The 17,760-nt window shown below is 40.1% G+C and overlaps 1 protein-coding gene across 3 annotated transcripts in view; it reads left to right on the plus strand.

Moving 5' to 3' along the window:
• The window catches only part of PARP14 (poly(ADP-ribose) polymerase family member 14), a 45,417-nt gene that overhangs the window by 23,144 nt on the left and 4,513 nt on the right, over positions 1-17,760 (plus strand). For all 3 annotated transcript variants that reach the window (XM_045185940.2, XM_024578069.4, XM_045185941.2), the window contains 7 exons: positions 422-500; positions 2,658-2,807; positions 3,150-3,212; positions 3,551-3,718; positions 8,965-9,171; positions 11,652-12,251; positions 13,511-13,644. In XM_045185940.2, coding sequence (XP_045041875.2) covers positions 422-500; positions 2,658-2,807; positions 3,150-3,212; positions 3,551-3,718; positions 8,965-9,171; positions 11,652-12,251; positions 13,511-13,644 — 1,401 coding nt within the window. The remainder of the gene's footprint in view (positions 1-421; positions 501-2,657; positions 2,808-3,149; positions 3,213-3,550; positions 3,719-8,964; positions 9,172-11,651; positions 12,252-13,510; positions 13,645-17,760) is intronic.

Raw genomic sequence — 17,760 nt, forward strand, 5'->3', positions numbered from 1 at the left:
TTTCATTTACTAGTGTAACGTGAGTATTTCCCTATTCCATTAACTGTTCTTTGAAAATGCACTTCTTAGTGTGCTAAATATTTGAACACATGGATATACAAAAATTTATTTAAACATTACGGGATTTTAAACTGTTTCATTTTTTTTTCTTGATTATAAATAGCACTGTAATGAATATTTTTGTATTTATATCTCTGTTTTTATCTTTGATAATTTTCATAAGATACATTTGTAGAAATAATATGTGTATTTTTATACTATAAAAATAACAATGAGCTTTAAAATCAATAATGATAATAAACGACATTTTGAGAATTGTTCTCTTGTAAATATTTGTGGATACAGGATCAAAAACTGTGATGAATCAAATTCATTCATCTACAGAAGACTGTAGTAGTCAAAACTGTCTTTGTAATTCCAGGCATTTTCAGATGAATTTGACAGATGGGCTACTAAAAGTTCCGTCAGTGATAAAATTCCCAAGGCTGAGAATACACAAGGTTCAGTAACGATTATTTTCATTTTTATTTTATTCTGTTTTGGTTGTTCTTATTTGTTTGTTGTTTCTTTGCGGGTTCTGTAAAGATTTTAAATTGAGAAATTATTTCTAGTTGTTAAATAACTATTTAACAATAAGGGAAAGATGGTAGTGAGGATTTTTATGGAAAAATCAATTTGTGATAAAGATGATATTAAATTACATTCCATACACCTGAGCACGCAAGACATTGGCCATGTTTGTGAGATCTGGACTGGAAGAGCAAGCAGGCCAAGTTAGAAAACCTGTACGGTAGGTTTTTAAGTAGGGATGAGGCTACTATTTTCTAGGGATGATGTGACATGTGTTTTTGGAAATGGACACATTTAAAGAGACAATGCCAACCAAATGCTTCTCTGTCAAATTTGCTGTTACATATTTGACTTTATCCTATTTGGAGTTTGCCGAGGCTTCTTGAATCTGAATATTATGCCTTCCATCAAATGTGGGACTTTTTCAGTCATTTCTTCAAATATTTTTCTTGCACTGGTCTCTCTCTCCTCTCCTGTGCTCCAGTGTGCTCCAACCTGAATGTTAAGCCTTTTGATCCCAGTCCCTGAGAATCTGTTCTTTTTTCTCTTTTAATCTTTTCTTCTCTCTATTCTTCAGATTGGCCAATTTTTATTGATCTACCTCCAACTTCACTGATTCATTTCTCTACTACACTATTGAGCCTATCCAGTGAATTTTTTAATTTCGATTATTGTATGTCTAAGTTCTACAATGTCCATCTGATTGTTACTTTATATTTCTCTGCAGATACTCCCGTTTTTCCATTAATTCAAAATCATTTCCATTCATTCAAATATGTTAACTTTGATCTCAGGGGGCATATTTAAAGTCTTAGATAATTCCAACATCTGGATCGTCTTGAGATTAGCACCTGTGCTGAGTATCTTTATCGTTCAGAACTAATCACATTTTCTTGGTTGTTTATATGACAAGCAGTTTTGGATTATAGGCTGGTTATTTTAAATATGTTGTGAAACTTGGGTCTTGTTAAAATCCTCTGGAAAGTGATGGTTGTTGTTTTAGCAGGCAGGCAGTTGGTTAAGTTCATTCTAACAGTTCTGTCTCACCTTGTGGCTGGGCAGCAGCTGCGATGTCACTGAAGTTCTCAAAGCCTTTGCTGTGCTGCTTGGGACAGTTCCCACATGTGCAGCTCTGGGGTGGGCTCAGGATTTATTCCAGTTCGTCACAGAAGAGGGGATCACCTTCTCCAGGACTCCCCTCACACTCTCTGGCTTGCACGGGCCCATTTTCCAGCCTCTCGCCAGAGAGACAGTGCTCTCGTGGAGTTTAAGATACCTGTTCTGTTGCCTCATAACTCTGTATGGTCAGGGTTGCCCTTGGGTAAAGTGGAGAGAGAAAAGAGAGAAAAAATAACAGATTTCCCACACATCCATATACACTTTTTGGGCTACAAGGGCCCTTTTTTTTTCTGATTCTTCTGGGTAGAAACACTGCCTCTCAGAGTTTTAGCTCCCTGTGGTGTCACTACTGTGTTCTGCGACTGGGGTCACCTTGGGGGAGGGTCTGGATTAACAAGGAATTCATATGGAAAATAAGGAAGATGCCTGCCATACTCCTAGCTCACAGGACCCCCTCTTCTCAGTCGTCCAGCCAGAAGACAGGGATCCTCTGAGAGTTTTGCTCCCTGGGCTCGTTGTGCGATTCCACAACTAGGGCCATCCTAGGTCAAAGGTGGGAGAGAAATGAGGAAACATTTCAAAATAAAACCCCCCTCTGAACAGGTTGCTTCTTCAGGTTTTGACACTGGTCCCCAATCTGCCTGCTCTTTACTTTTCAGAACTCAGTTGGGGCGTTTTGTATCTGTCCCATGCTTTAGCTGTAATCAGTGGGAGGGATAGGCTCTGGTGCGCTGACTTCACTTTGAAGTCACTGGAGGTCCACATTTGATATGCATTGCATTTTATAACCCTTTTTCAGAGACAGACCATCTTTGGGGCCAAAGGTCAGGACCAGCTCAAAGGCCAGAGACGTGGGGGTTGGGGGAGAGAAAGAGAAGTATGGGAGGGGCACATGTGAGCAACATAAGACTTAAGTCATTCTTGCTGTTGTTGACTTGATTATTGACTTCATGTTTTTTTCTTTTCAGGTTTCTATAGGACTGTTACTAGCTCTGATTTAGGAGTGCATGAAATGAAAATTGGTCCCATCACCTTCCAGGTGGCCCCTGGAGATATTACTAAAGAAGAGGCAGATGTGATTGTCAATTCAACATCAAAGACATTTAATCTCAAAGCAGGTACTTTACTTTTCGATTTTTACTAGTGTAATAGTCACAGTGGATCCCATGAAGAAGGGTTCTTATAGCCAAACTATTGTACAGTTGCTATAGCCAAGCTGGTTTCTACAAGTTTGGCTTATTAATATTAACTAATAATTTAAAAATTATTTTGACACAGTTTCTTATCATCGGTAACAGTTATTTATGAATTTTTCTTCTTTGTGATCAGAAATACTCAGGTTATAGGATTTCTTTGATGATGGGGAAAGTGTTTAGACAATGAGGCCATCATTCTGACCCAAACGTACTGTACTGATTTTTTTGATCCATGTTTGTGACCATGTTGCTGTTCTCATGTAGGGGTCTCCAAAGCAATTTTGGAACAGGCTGGGCAAGATGTGGAAATAGAATGTTCTCGCCTAGGTAAGGCACAATGTGTTTTTTGGTCTTAAATTATAGGTGGAAGGCTGAATATGGAGACTATAGAGAGGCTGGGGATTGGGGAGATAACATATTAATCTTAAAATCACATTTTTTTACTAAAGAATTCCAGTCATAGAGAATTAGAAATGAAAGGAAGTGAAAAATGAAATCACAGTTAAAAAGAGAAGGTAAGCAAGAAACATTCATTAAAGGTAGTATTTCAGGAATCTCTTATTCACGTAAAATGCTTTATTTGCCAAACGAGACATTTTGCTTTCTAAACAACCAGGGAATGGGTTTAGAATCTGATTTTGCATCTTTTGTTTTGTGCTTCTTAGCTCAACAGAGCACCAATGGTTATATAATTACTGAAGGTGGATTACTGAAGTGCAAGAGTATTATTCATGTCATTGGTGGAAATGATGTCAAGAGATCAGTTTCCTGTATTTTGCAAGAGTGTGAAAATCGGAACTACTCATCCATTTGCCTCCCAGCCATTGGGACAGGTTTGTAGACTCTGGAGGCTAAACTCGTAGGTATACCCTTTCCCTTGGATTTGGTGCTAATGTGACTGTAGCTTGGTGCTGAGTCTGAGGAAGGGCAGCTTCCTCACCCCAAGGCAGCTGCTAAGGGAATGAGCAAGGCCTGCGAGTGGTTCAAGTGGAAAAAGAGAAAAAAAAAGAAAAAACCAAAGAGAGTGTTGGGATATTGGACATTTACTCTCTAATATGGAGGGGGAGGGAGAGGAAAAGGAGGGAAGGGAGCCAATAGAAAGTAAGGCCAATCCTCTGTCTCTTTTCATCTGTTCCTTTCTCTTTTTTCCAGCCCCTACATATACCCCATCATTTAGTCCTTAGCTTCCCACTCCATCCCTTCTCCATGGAGAACATGAGTGCATCGACCTCCACGCCTTGTAACTGACTCCCATGTGAGCATTTCCAGTCCTCTTCTCTCACCGCTTCAGCAGTGGCTGTGTAGCTTGGCTTAGGGCATCACTGCACAGAAACCTGTCAATCACCATAACAGGATGGGTCAGAAACTTGCCACCTTCCTCTTTTTGGCCTACCTGCCTCTTTGGAGTTTCCTATTTTCCTCAAACTGTATAATGATTCTGTGATTGATTCTTTATATATAAAGGTGGTGCTTTGGGTTTATCATTAGTAAGGTGATGCCCTTTAAGCTCTTTTCCCAGAAATCTGAGTCATGTACACTGATCAGGAATTTTTGCTTGTGCTCCCTTAAGAGAGCTGGTCAGGAGAGGCAAACACCCTCAGGCCTGGAGGGTAGTGGAGCTGACCCGTCCCAGGGAAAGAACTCTGGGCACTGGGTCGATCATTCCATTGCTCAGGAATCTAAATCTGAATGCCCGTACTGGCGTGCTGGGCCCTCCAAAGTTTAGCCTTGTTATTTCCGGGCCTTCTAATCCTGTATCCCATATTTTGACTTATGTAAATCTCTACCCTTCCTCTTAATGTTCCCACGTGGAATGCTATGTCTACTTTATTTCTTTGTATTTTAAAAAATGTAATTTATAGCCCCTTTATGTTTTCATTACCCCATAGTATCATCCAATCCTAGCAGATTAACTAGCATGCTGTCTGTCTGTCTGTCTGTCTATCTGTCATCTTTTATGGACAATCACAGATGACTCTCCAGTCTTTGTCTCCCTTCGATTTTCCCTCTTTGTTCTGGTCTTGTATTTCCACCTTAACTTTATGTGGGCCAAGAAAGCAGGCAGCCCATGGGTGGCATAGCTCTTCCCAAGGGAGTCTGCTGGGTGGAATCAAAGAGAAGCAAAGAAATGAGGCTGTTTTGTATAAATATGTACACGTTTGAGTACATTTGGATTACTGCAAACCTTTTGTTCCTTCCACCGACCTGGTGGTGTTGCTGTTCTGCACAAATAGATGCCCGTCAGCAGGTATCTCTCACCACTTGAGCTTGTCCTTAGACTCCTGGATGGGGAAGCTTCCCCCTTAGTGGTGTTTATGAGTTGACTTTGATGGGGAACAGGACAGCTTCTGGCAGGAAAGGAAACCCTCTACCTGTTACTCACAGATATGTGCTGTCAGTGGAGAGAATGGGTGGTCAGTGATTCAGGTGCTGCAAGCACCTCAAGGTCAATGCAAACTCCAAACTCCAATTCACTGTCTTCTCCCCCAAACCTTGTCTTTCTGTTACATCCCCAATTATGTTAAAAGCATCACTTTCTGTCTAGAATCCTTGACTCTACCCTCTTTATCACTCCCATGTTTATTTACTATTAATTAGTTTGATGGAATTTTTTTAAATTTTTAAAATATATTTATTGATTATGCTATTACAGTTGTCCCATTCCGCCCCCTCCACTCCATCCTGTCCACCCCCTCCCTCCCAAATTCCCCCCCTATAGTTCACGTCCTTGGGTCATACTTATTAAGTTCTTTGGCTTCTACATTTCCTACACTATTCTTACCCTCCCCCTGTCTATTTTCCACCTATCATCTATGCTACTTATTCTCTGTACCTTCCCTCCCCACCCCCTCCCACTCCCCTATTGACAACCCTCCATGTGATCTCCATCTCTATGGTTCTGTTCCTGTTCTAGTTGTTTGCCTAGTTTGCTCTTGTTTTTGTTTTAGGTGTGGTCGTTAATAACTGTGAGTTTGCTGTCATTTTTACTGTTCCTATTTTTTATCTTCTTTTTCTTAGGTAACTCCCTTTAACATTTCATATAATAAGAGCTTGGTGATGATGAACTTCTTTAACTTGACCTTATCTGAAAAGCACTTTATCTTCCCTTCCATTCTAAATGATAGCTTTGCTGGATACAGTAATCTTGGATGTAGGTCCTTGTGTTTAATCTTGGGTAATGTAATTATGATGTGCCTTGGTGTGTTCCTCCTTGGGGCCAGCTTCTTTGGGACTCTCTGAGCTTCCTGGACATCCTGGAAGTCTATTTCCTTTGCCAGATGAGGGAAGTTCTCCTTCATTATTTGTTCAAATAAGTTTTCAATTTTTTGTTCTTCCTCTTCTTCTTCTGGCACCCCTATAATTCGGATGTTGGAATGTTTCAAGATGTCCTGGAGGTTCCCAAGCCTCTCATTTTTTTGAATTCTTGTTTCTTCATTCTTTTCTGGTTGGATGTTTCTTTCTTCCTTCTGGTCCACAGCATTGATTTGAGTCCCAGTTCCCTTCGCATCACTATTGGTTCCCTGTACATTTTCCTTTGTTTCTCTTAGCATAGGCTTCATTTTTTTCATCTGGTTTTCAAACAGATTCAACCAATTCTGTGAGCATATTGATAACCAGTGCTTTGAACTGTGCATCCGATAGGTTGGCTATCTCTTCCTCGCTTAGTTGTATTTTTTCTGGAGCTTTGAAGTGTTCTGTCATTTTGGGCCTTTTTTTTTTTTTTTTTTGTCTTGGCGCATCTGTTACTTAAAGGGGCGGAGCCTTATGTGTTCCCAGGGGCGGGGTAATGCTGGTCGCTGTGCTGTACGTGGGGGAGGGGCCGAGAGGGAGCAATGGCGCCCACTCCCCTCTCCACCAGATTTCAGTTTTTCACTCCGCTACCCACAATCAAACTGGGCCCCTCTGGTGCTGGTTCCCAAGTGGGTGGGCTTGTGCACGTTCTAGGCCCCTGTGGGTCTCTCCAACGACCTCTCCTGTAAGGCTGGGAGCCTCTCCTGCTGCCGCCCCAACCCCCACGGGCGCTTTCAATCAGAGGTCTGAGGCTTTATGTCCCTGCACTGGAGCCCTGGGTTGCGTGGTCTGCTTCGCTCCCCGCCATTTGTCCGGTTTATCTGTGTGCGAATGTGGGGCCACAGAATGTGCTCCTGCCCCGTTCGTCCCACACTCCGCCAGTCTCGGTCCCGCCACAACCACGCGAGTCCTCTCTGCCCCAGTGCCCATCTCCGCCCCTCCTACCGGTCTGGATGAATGTTTATTTTTTATTTCCTTGGTGTCGGATTTCCTTACCGGTTGATTTTCCGTCAGTTCTGGTTGTGCAAGGAGGTGCAGTGTGTCTACCTGCTGCCATCTTGGTTCTCCCTGATGGAATATTTTTGAGTGCCTGTCTTGTGCCAGGCACTGTGCTGAGTCACGAGAGACAGAAAGATGACTAAGAAAAGGATGCAGTCCACAAGGAGCACCTAGCCTATCATGAGAGGCAGGCATGTAAGACAACAATGCAATACCGTATGCCGGTGATAAACGCAGGAAGGTGTGTGGGTGGCAAAAGAAGGGGAGAAAGGTCAAAGGTACACACAGTTGGTCACTAGGTCCTGCTGACTTTACTTCTAAATGTCTCCTCGCCCCCTATACCCTCGTCTTCATTCTGGCCCCTTCTCTTTTTTCAGCTCTTGCCTAAACTTTTCTTATAGCTTCCTATCTAGAGCTGGGCTCTCTGCTCCAGTGCCTCCTGTCCCCACCCCCTCCCCCACCCCAGACTGATTTTTCTCAAAAACAGATCTATTTTCCTGAACACACAAGGTTGAAGTTAAACAAATCACACCCTCGTTACACAGTTCTAGGCTTTCCCTCAATTTTTCATACTTCACCTGTTGAACATCTGTTCATCCCTGCATATCGTGTCCTTTGTGTCCTAAGTGCCTGGATGAGTATCCAGCTTTTGATGAGACACACTAAATGTTTATAGAAAGTGAGTTAATATATCTAAACATTTCAATTTAAATTCTTCCAGATAGCATGAGATAACCACAGCTTTGCAAGGGAGAATCTCCCTCTTTCCCTGCTCATCTAATTAAAAAACCAATTAGACAAAGAAAACCTGAATAAATCTTCTTGGTTAGTTTTATGTAGTGTTTGTCTGTGTTCCCACAATTATCTGCATAGGCAAGTCAAAGAGCTCTACTCTTATTCCTGCAGTAATGGTGGACACCATCAACGGGGATAATCCAAGTGGGCCCTGAGTCTATCATACCGGTTTGGTCAAGGGACTTTTACATTGCTAACCACCCTCCCTCCCAACCCTCACCCCACATGACAGCTACCATTCATATGGGACTTCTTATGGTTTTCATTAGACTTTTCAAGGAGCTTTTCATGATCTTACCTAGACAGTAGGTTGGAGAAACAAGGTATAGAGCATGCTTAATTAGGAAAAGACCAGGTCCAGTGGCAACCTTGAACCCTGCTAGTCAGCTAAAACTTCACCAGGTGTAAGAAGAAAGACTTTCTGGAGGCTCATGGACAACCTGCATGTAAAAAAGTATATAGCTTATAGCTCCAGGTGTCTTACAAAATTATCTTAGTGTAAATCAAGTCCCCAAAGACTTCTGGGAGAATAAGGACACATGCATAAAGAAAGTGATGATTGAGTAAAAACAAAAATATTGTTGTCTTTAAAGAGCATGATATTTCAACATACATTAGTATCTTTTACTTTTAACGGATATTTTGAGGATGACTAATAAGCCAAGAAAGATTAGGTGTGCTTTGCACCACAGAGGAACACAGTGAGTGAGCTGGGATCCGCTGAGTAGAGCAGATACCAACACTGGACACCAAAAGTTAGATTTCTTGGTCCTTTGTTCACTGCTGGGCTGTTGGCTTCTTGACAAGAACTCTCCATTGCATCTAGGACATCAAAAGTGTTTGTTGATGCATTGTTAGAAAAAGCTGTGGAGATAAAAAAAATTGGGGGAGGGTGGATTCATTCTTGTGCGAATTAGAATCCCTAATTTATTCCTCAGCCTTTTCCAGTTGGGTCTTTTTTTTTTCCACTAGTCATTTTTATTTGTCTTTCCAGGAAATGCTAAACAAGACCCAGATAAGGTTGCTGAAGCCATAATTGATGCCATTGAAGACTTTATCCAGAAAGGACCAGTCCAGTCTGTGAAAAAAGTTAAAGCTGTTATCTTTCTACCTCAAGTACTGGACGTGTTTTATGCCAACATGAAAAAAAGAGAAAACTCTCAGGCTTCTCCCCCGCAGTCTGTGATGTCTAAAATCGCATGTGAGTTGTTGATTTTTATGAAACGCATGTTCCTAATTTTGATGTCACATGAGAAATAGCTAAAATTCTATATTATTAGCTCCCCCAGTTTAATTGAGATACAATTGACATACATCACTGTATACATTTAAGGTCTACAGCATAATGGTTTGACTTACATATATCACTGCAATATGTTTAGTTAGCATCCACCATCTCACACAGTTACAATAAGAAGAGAAAGCAAAAAAGAAATTTTTTCCTGGTGGTGAGAGCTCTTAGAATTAACAGCTTTCACATATATCATACAGCTGTGTTAACTATAGTTATTCCCAGTACTTATTTATCTTGTAACTGTTAGTTTGTACCTTTGACCTCCTTTCTGCAATTTTCCCTTCTGCCAACCCACCTCTGGGAATCACAAATCTGATCTCCTTTTCTCTGATTTTGAGTTTGTTGTTGTTGTTAGATTCCACATATAAGTAAGGTTTTATGGTATCTACCTTTTTCTGTCTGACTTGAAAAGGCTAATTTTTAATAAACTATCAGAAAGAAAAATTAAGAAAATAATCACATTTACAATTGTATCAAAAAGAATAAAATCCTTAGGAATACATGTAACCAAGGAGGTGAAAAACCTGTGTACTGAAAACTGTGAGACACTGATGAAAGAAGCTGAAGAAGACACAAATATACAGAAACATGTGTTTTGCTCATGTATTGGAAGAATTAATATTGTTTAAAAAATTCCTACTTCCTAAAGCAATCTACAGATTCAGTGCAATCCCTACCAAAATTCCAATGTCCTTTTTCACAGAAATAGAACAGACAATCTTAAAATTCATATGGAACCACAAAGACACTGAATAACCAAAGCAATTTTGAGAAACAAGAGCAAAGGTGGAGGCATCACAATTCCTGATTTCAAAGTCTATTTGAAAGCTATAGCAATCAAAACAGTATGGTATTGGTATAAAAACAGGCACATAGATCAACGGAAGAGAATAGAGAGCCCAGAAATAAACCTGTGCACACATGGTCAATTAATTTACAACAAAATAGCCAAGAATACACAATGGGAAAAGCACAGTCTCTTCAATAGTTAGTGTTGGGTGCTCACTCCAGTAGCACATATGCTAAAATAAGTTGTGTTTGAGAAACCAGACAGCCATGTGAAAGAATAAAACTGGTTACTATCTGACAATACACTCAAAATGGATTAAAGACTTGAATGTAAGACAGAAAACTATAAAATTTATAGAAGAAAATATAGGGGGTAAGCTTCTCAACATCAAAAATAACAAATGGCAAAAGCAAAAATAAAGAAGTGGGACCATATCAAACAAAAAAGCTTCTGCACAGCAAAGGAAACCATCAACAAAATGAAAAAGCAACTGGCTGAATGGGAGAAAATATTTGCAAATCACGTACCTGAGAAGGGATTAGTATCAAAAATATATGAAAAACTCATTAAGTCAATAGAAAAAAACAAATAATCCAATTTAAAAATGGGCAGTGGACACGAAGAGACATTTTTCCCCAAAGAGGACATATAAATGGCCAATACGAACATGAAAAGGTGCTCAGCATCTCTAATCATCAGGGAAATGCAAATCAAAACCATCATGAGATAGCACCTCGCATGTTAGAATGCTATTATAGGGAAGACAAGAAATAAGTGATGGCAAAATGTGGAGAAAAGGGAACTTTTGTGCACTATTGGTGGGAATGTAAATTGGTGCAGCCACTACAGAAAACAGTATGGAGGTTCCTCAAAAAATTAAAAATATAACTACCACATGATCCAGCAAGCTCACTTCCGGGCGTTTATCTGAAGGAAATAAAATCATTATCTCAAAAAGTATCTGCTCCCCCATGTTTATGGAAGCGTTACATAGCCAAGACACGGACACAACCTGCTGTCCACTGGCAAATGAATGGATAGAGAAGACGTGCTGCACACACACAGGGTCAAAAGTAGGTTACAGTCGTGAGCATGTGAAACAGTTTATCATTGTATTGTTATTTGTTATTGGTTGTATTATTTTTCATACAAACAACTGTAACCTTAATTTTGCCATACCCTGTATATATGATGGAATATTATTCAGTCATAAAAAAGAAGGAAATCCTGCCATTTGCAACAATATGGATGGACCTTGAGGGCATTGTGCTAAATGAAATAAGCCAGAGAAAGACAAGTAATGTATCATATCTCTAATATGTGGAATCTAAAAAAACTGAACTCATAGATACAGAGAACAGATGGGTGGTTACCAGAGGTGGGAGGTGGGGGGAGGGCAAAATGGGTGAGGGGATCAAAAGGTGCAAACATCCGATCATAAGATAAGTAAGTCCTGGGGGGGTGTTGTACAGCACGGTGACTGAACAAGAAAAAAGTTGGAAAGAATGGAGGGAGGAAAGCAGGAAGGAAAAGAGAAGTAGCTAATAGCTAATGTTTTTTAATCCAAACATTTGTTGCATTCCCTTTTCTTTTTTAGCACTTCTTGGCTTCTCAAAGCAAACTCCCAAAAAACATAAGCCTTTGGTTTTGGAAAACAAAGCAGAATCAGCAGTCTTTCAGGTGTGTGGCGAAAATGAAAAGCGTGTGGACAGTGCTCTCTCCTGTATCCAGGATCTGATCAAAAACGAACAGAGTATTTACACCAGTGAAGATGAATGTATCAAAGACTTTGATGAAAAGGAATGTCAGGAATTGATTAAGCTACACAAGAACCTGAATATTAGCATTTCCTGGGACACTCAAAAGCCTTCGATTGAGGTTACAGGAATTAGCAGAGACGTGGAGCAGGCTAGGAAGGCCGTTGAGGAAATGATCAGAACGGTCAGAGTAGCCAGAGAGCGGGAGTCCAGAGCAGACTACGTCAGTGAGTTCGTAGAATGGCAATATAATGACAATAACGCTTTTCATCATTTTGACAAAATGACCAATCTGCGATTGGAGGATGCAAAAAAAGCCCAGAAAAATACAGTTAATGTCAAAATTAATAATCAGAGCTACACTGTGGACTTGAAATCATACATCGCTATAGATGCAAAGGGACACAGTTTACCTGTTCAGCGCCTCACAAAATCTGAAGGTGAGTCAAGCCATCATGCTTGTTATCCATTATTTTACACTTCCTTTGGGCTTACCACTCTTGTACAGACATAAACATTGTATTCAAATAGATAAAATTCAAGTGACCCTTACGAAATAAAACAGAAAACTTTACCTCTCAGCTTAAGAAGCTTATACTCTGGCTGGGGAAATACAGCATGGGAGCCCCACAGTCCGAGGATGACCATCTCAGTGGTAACACCAGCCAAACTGTGCATTTTTACAGTTTACAAGCTTCCCATAACCAGTTCTTCTGGGTGGTTATGACTGCTTCCGTTAGGAGAAGGAAAGCCATGAGCTTTGAAGAAAAGTGGCCCAAGGTTTTTTAGAACAAAAGGCAGAAGACAACTTGCTCAGAGAGTGGGCACTTTCTGTATCTGTGATTGATACCCAGAGAGGATCGGGAGCCTGTAGGATCTTCTCCCAGAAGCTACTCCCTCTTCTGCCCTGAAAATAACATCCTTTGATACACACATCAGCCTTCAGATTGTCTAGCTGGATCTGCTTCCCGAGAAGGGAATGCTTGTTCTTCACTGAAAGCTAGTAAAATATGGCTTCCCCTCCAGTACGTTATCTTCATGTCTCGTGAGATCAGTGTGAATGAACTCCTCAGACCCAGGGCAGCCCTGGAGAAATGAGAAGTCAGGAATGATCCTCTGTGTAGCAGAAGGGGAGACAGAGCTGCCACCACAAACTGCCACATAGCAAAACCCACCACCCACTCAACTCTTAAGGAGTTGTGAAGAACAATGAAAAGACAGATGTGGAGGGCCTTGCAGAGGGGAGTTCTGGCAAAAATCCATGCACTATAAATATGACAATAATGACTATTTAAAACATTGTAGGGAAATGATTTATTGTTAAGTTATTAACTTATGACAGATTGGAGACTGAGCAGCATATGGAGCTGGGTCACACTATACCAGCAGCTCTCAAGTCCGAGCATGGTCAAAACTTGTTAAGATGTAGGGACACATGTTCCGCCCCTCAGAGATTTTGATATACTAGATCTGTGGGTGTTTTTTTTTAAAAAGCATCATGGTTGGCTCTGTGGCTGTCTGTGATTGACGCTTGAAAAACATTCTCCTAGAAAGCCAAGAAATTGTCTTGAACACACTGAACTAGGAGATTGTAAAATAAGAACACAAGTGATACTCAGTTTTTCAAAGCATGCTGGGAAGGTGGACTGCGTAGATGAGCCTTCCTGGGTGGAGAGTACCTCTAATGTCTACTTTGCAGTTGAGATCCCTGCTCACTGGAGTCATATGATGCAGCGGTATGTCCGTCTGGTTGAGCTACAACCTGGTCATGCAGAATACGACAAAGTGGCAAGTGCGTTCAATCAGACCTGCTCAAATTTCAGGATAGAGAAGGTAAGGCTTCTGGTGGCATGGAGTTTCTTAATGGTGGAAGCAAGGGGTAATTGTGGTCCAGGATATATGCATTTTGATTCATTTCCTAACATATTTTTAACGCAGAATTAGAATATTTTATGGTAATTACATTTTAGATTCTAGATTCTACTCATGTCACCATAAGTACTGAGACATTAAGACAGAACAATGTTTAATAAAAAAGTTTCACAAAAATTAACTCAAAATGGATCATAGACATGAATGGAAAATGTAATATATGTATATCATATATATAAATTTTGTAATAGTCTGGGGAAAAAAAAGACTGAAATTCCTTTGTCAGTTACAATGTAACAGGTTGCCATATGATATTAGAATACTAAAGACACATATTTCCTTTGTAAAGCAAGCTAATAAAAATTCAGAGACATGGCTTTAAAGTCGGAGTTGATAAGGAGCAAACCACCACAGAGAGACGCACGAAGGCTTCTCAGGGCAGGGTCATGTGCCTCTGCCCCACTGGTCACAGACCAACAGTGCTTGTTTCCTGAGGAAATTCATTGGTCATTTCATTGTTCATCTCATCTATTTTGGCATCTTCCACTCCTAAAAATTAATATTGCTCTTTGAAATTTATGTTCTTTCTTGATTTCTGTGGCAATATTATTTTGATGTTTTCTTCTTCATTAAATCTCTCTTCCTTATCACTGGTACCTGTTTCTCCACCAAACCCCTCATCCCAGCTTTACCCGCAGGATTTCTACTTCGGTCTTGTGTCTCTGCACTTCACCAGGGAATGTTTTTACCCTTCGTAAATGCAGCTATTATTTCAATGTTAATAGCTCTTAAATCAGCATATCACCACTGTGGATCTTTGACTCCAGCCCTACAACATATTCTCAGTGGCCTAAAAAAACCAAAAAACAAAAAACTCCACCTGGTTATCTATCTGCTAAATCAATTTCCCTAAAACCTAATTCATCATCTCTAAGTAATTATCTTTTCCCTTGCTTCTCCTTTCTGTCTTGGTTCCACCACTGTCTGAGTACCTGTCTCAACCTAGAGGCTTGAGAACCTTCTCTTTATCCATAGTAATGAGTGTGCCGGGAAAGTCTGCATCTCCTTTCCTTGCAGACTCTCTGTTTGCACCGCCACCATTCTGTTTATTCAAGTAGTTAAGCACATAATTCAAAAAGATTTGAAGTGTCCTAAAAGATATATACCATATATTCAGATGAAATAAATAGATGAAGAAAAATGGACAAAGAGAAAAAGAGAATAGGGAAAATAAGATAACACCAAAATATTGTTATTGCACAAAAATACATAACAGCAAGTCCTAGATAGTTACTAGAGGAGGCCCACCAAGTTTTTCCCTGAACTTCCTAGTAGGCAAAGCAAGGAACTAAATAACCAGCTACAAGATTTATAATCTTGTCCACAAATCAAAAAGCAAACCACTTGATCGGGAGACTCACAGCTTTTCATAGTACTGAGACTGGCTCCTGAGAGATTTACCCTGTGAATCAAGTACTGGAGAGTATCTTCAAAATCATCCTCACAATAAATTAAATATCCAATTTTATAACACTTAAAAAAATCTCTCAATATAAACCAGTTGAGAAAAAAAAATTCTATGAGGCAGTAAGACAATGTGATTCAAGTGTGATTTGGTTCTGAGATGACAAATAAGTTTCATTCCAAATACCATCGATGGTAGCTGACTGGTGCGTTGTGCTGAGATGCCAAGCCCAGTCAAGCTCAGCCCAAGCCCTCCAGTGGCTGTGGTGCCCTGGAGGCTTGCCATGTGTCGTCAGGCCTTAGCCAGAGAAATGATTTCACTACTCTTTGTAGCGGAACCCTGTTTTCAAAAAAAAAAAATGTATGTGAAATCTTGGTGTATGACACCAATAAAAGCAGAGCTGGGTAGTACTTAAGGCATCTCTGTGGACGTCTCTAGTCGTGTGAAAATATCTGCATGAAAAATGGATGGTCTGTCATCCTCCACGACTGTTATATCTTGTGACTACAATTTGTGACATCCATAAACTTCCACCTGCATTCAAAAATTTTGCCACATTTGCTTTTTCTCCCCTACTTTCAGTTTTGGCTGAAGCATTTGAAAGTAAGTTGCAGACATCATGACACTCCTAAATATTTTAGCACATATCTCCTGAGAATAAAGACACTCTCCCAAATAACAAATACCATTATCCCATGCAAGAAAGTAACCTTAATTCAGTAACTTCCACTATACAATCCAGAGTCAAATTTTTCCAATCGCTGAAAACATTGTTTTAATTCTCACCGCCCCCTAAGCTGGGTCCAGACGCTGCATTTGGTCATCACGCCTCCTTGGTCTCTTCTGCTCTGAACAGCACTCATATCGCTGCGCTTTAAAATATGTTGTTATGATACAGAATTTTTTAAAGAGTTTAAGCCACTTGGGTTATAGAATGTCTCACATTCTGCCTCTGTCTGCTAGTTGTTGTTGTCGCTTTTTTAAAGAACCCAAGCCAGTTTTCTTATAGGTTCTAGATTTGTCTGATTCTTCGTAGTGTCATTTAGCTTATTCCTCTATCCTCTTTGTTTCTGGTAAACCAGAAATTAGGTTGAAGGGCTTGGTAAAATTCAGATAAATATTTCTTTGTAACAAAATTTCATAGGTGATACATCACATGAAACTTCATATGGTGAGGTTGTTACACTGTTAACCAGGCTAAGTGTGACCACTAGTTAGCGCTGTGACCACCATCTCTCTCCATTGGAAGCAGTCGGTAATCTGTGGGATGATATGTAGTCACTGTATATAGTAAGTACCCTGTTCCCCAGCAAACTTTTATGGATTAACTATAACATTTATTGATGATCCTTTCCTAAATCCATTTTAATAGTGGAGGTCGAAAATGGCAATCTTTTAGTTCTGTCATTTCTTCTACATTTTTTATCTGGCATTTTCATAAAGAAGAAATATTCTTACCTCTTACTTAAAAAAAAGCAGTGTGTTATATTTAATTATAGTGATTATTCCTTTAGATACACAAGTTAATCTACATTTGGCTAGTAGGGACCCTTTAAAATTGGCTCTGAGGTCCTTTTGATGACCCCATTAATCTTTCAACGTTTTTTCACTTTCTGGCACAAGATCTCTTCAGCTCACCTTTTGCTTTCTCTGTCTCAGGCTGGAATCAGACATTTCTCTAAGAAATCCTGATTCTCTTCAGTGGGGAACGGTAGTGGGATAAAACAACCCAATTAAAAAATGGTCAAAGGATCTGAACAGACACTTCTCCAAGGAGGACATACAGAGGGCCCAGGGACATATGAAAGGATGCTCAGCATCACTAGCCATCAGAGAGATACAAATTAAAACCACAATGAGATTCCACTTCTCACTGGTCAGAATGGCCATCATAAACAAAGCAACAAACAAGTGTTGGAGAGGATTCGGAGAAAAGGGAACCCTAGTGCATGTTGGTGGGAATGCAGACTGGTGCAGCCACTGTGGAAAACAGTATGGAATTTCCTCAGAAAACTAAAAATGGAACTGCCTTTCTTCTTTTTTTCATTTTTTTGATATATTTATTGATTATGCTATTACAGTTGTCCTATTTCTGCCCCTTCACTCAACTCCATCCTGCCCACCCCGTTCCTCCCACATTCCCCCCACTATAGTTCATGTCCATGGGTCATACTTATAAGTTCTTTGGCTTCTACATTCCCTACACTATTCTTACCCTCCCCCTGTCTATTTTCCACCTATCATTTATGCTATTTATTCTCTGTACCTTTCCCCCCTCTCTCCCCCTCCTAATCCCCTATTGATAACCCTCCATGTGATCTCCATTTCTGTGGTTCTGTTTCTGTTCTAGTTGTTTGCTTAGTTTGCTTTTGTTTTGGTTTTAGGTGTGGTTGTTAATAACTGTGAGTTTCCTGTCATTTTTACTGTTCCTATTTTTTATCTTCTTTTTCTTAGATAAGTCCCTTTAACATTTCATATAATAATGGCTTGGTGATGATGAACTCCTTTAACTTGACCTTATCTGAGAAGCACTTTATCTTCCCTTCCATTCTAAATGATAGTTTAGCTGGATACAGTAATCTTGGATGTAGGCCCTTGCCTTTCATGACTTG

This window comes from Desmodus rotundus, chromosome 2 (assembly GCF_022682495.2).
Source record: "Desmodus rotundus isolate HL8 chromosome 2, HLdesRot8A.1, whole genome shotgun sequence".
Taxonomy (NCBI): Eukaryota; Metazoa; Chordata; class Mammalia; order Chiroptera; family Phyllostomidae; genus Desmodus; species Desmodus rotundus.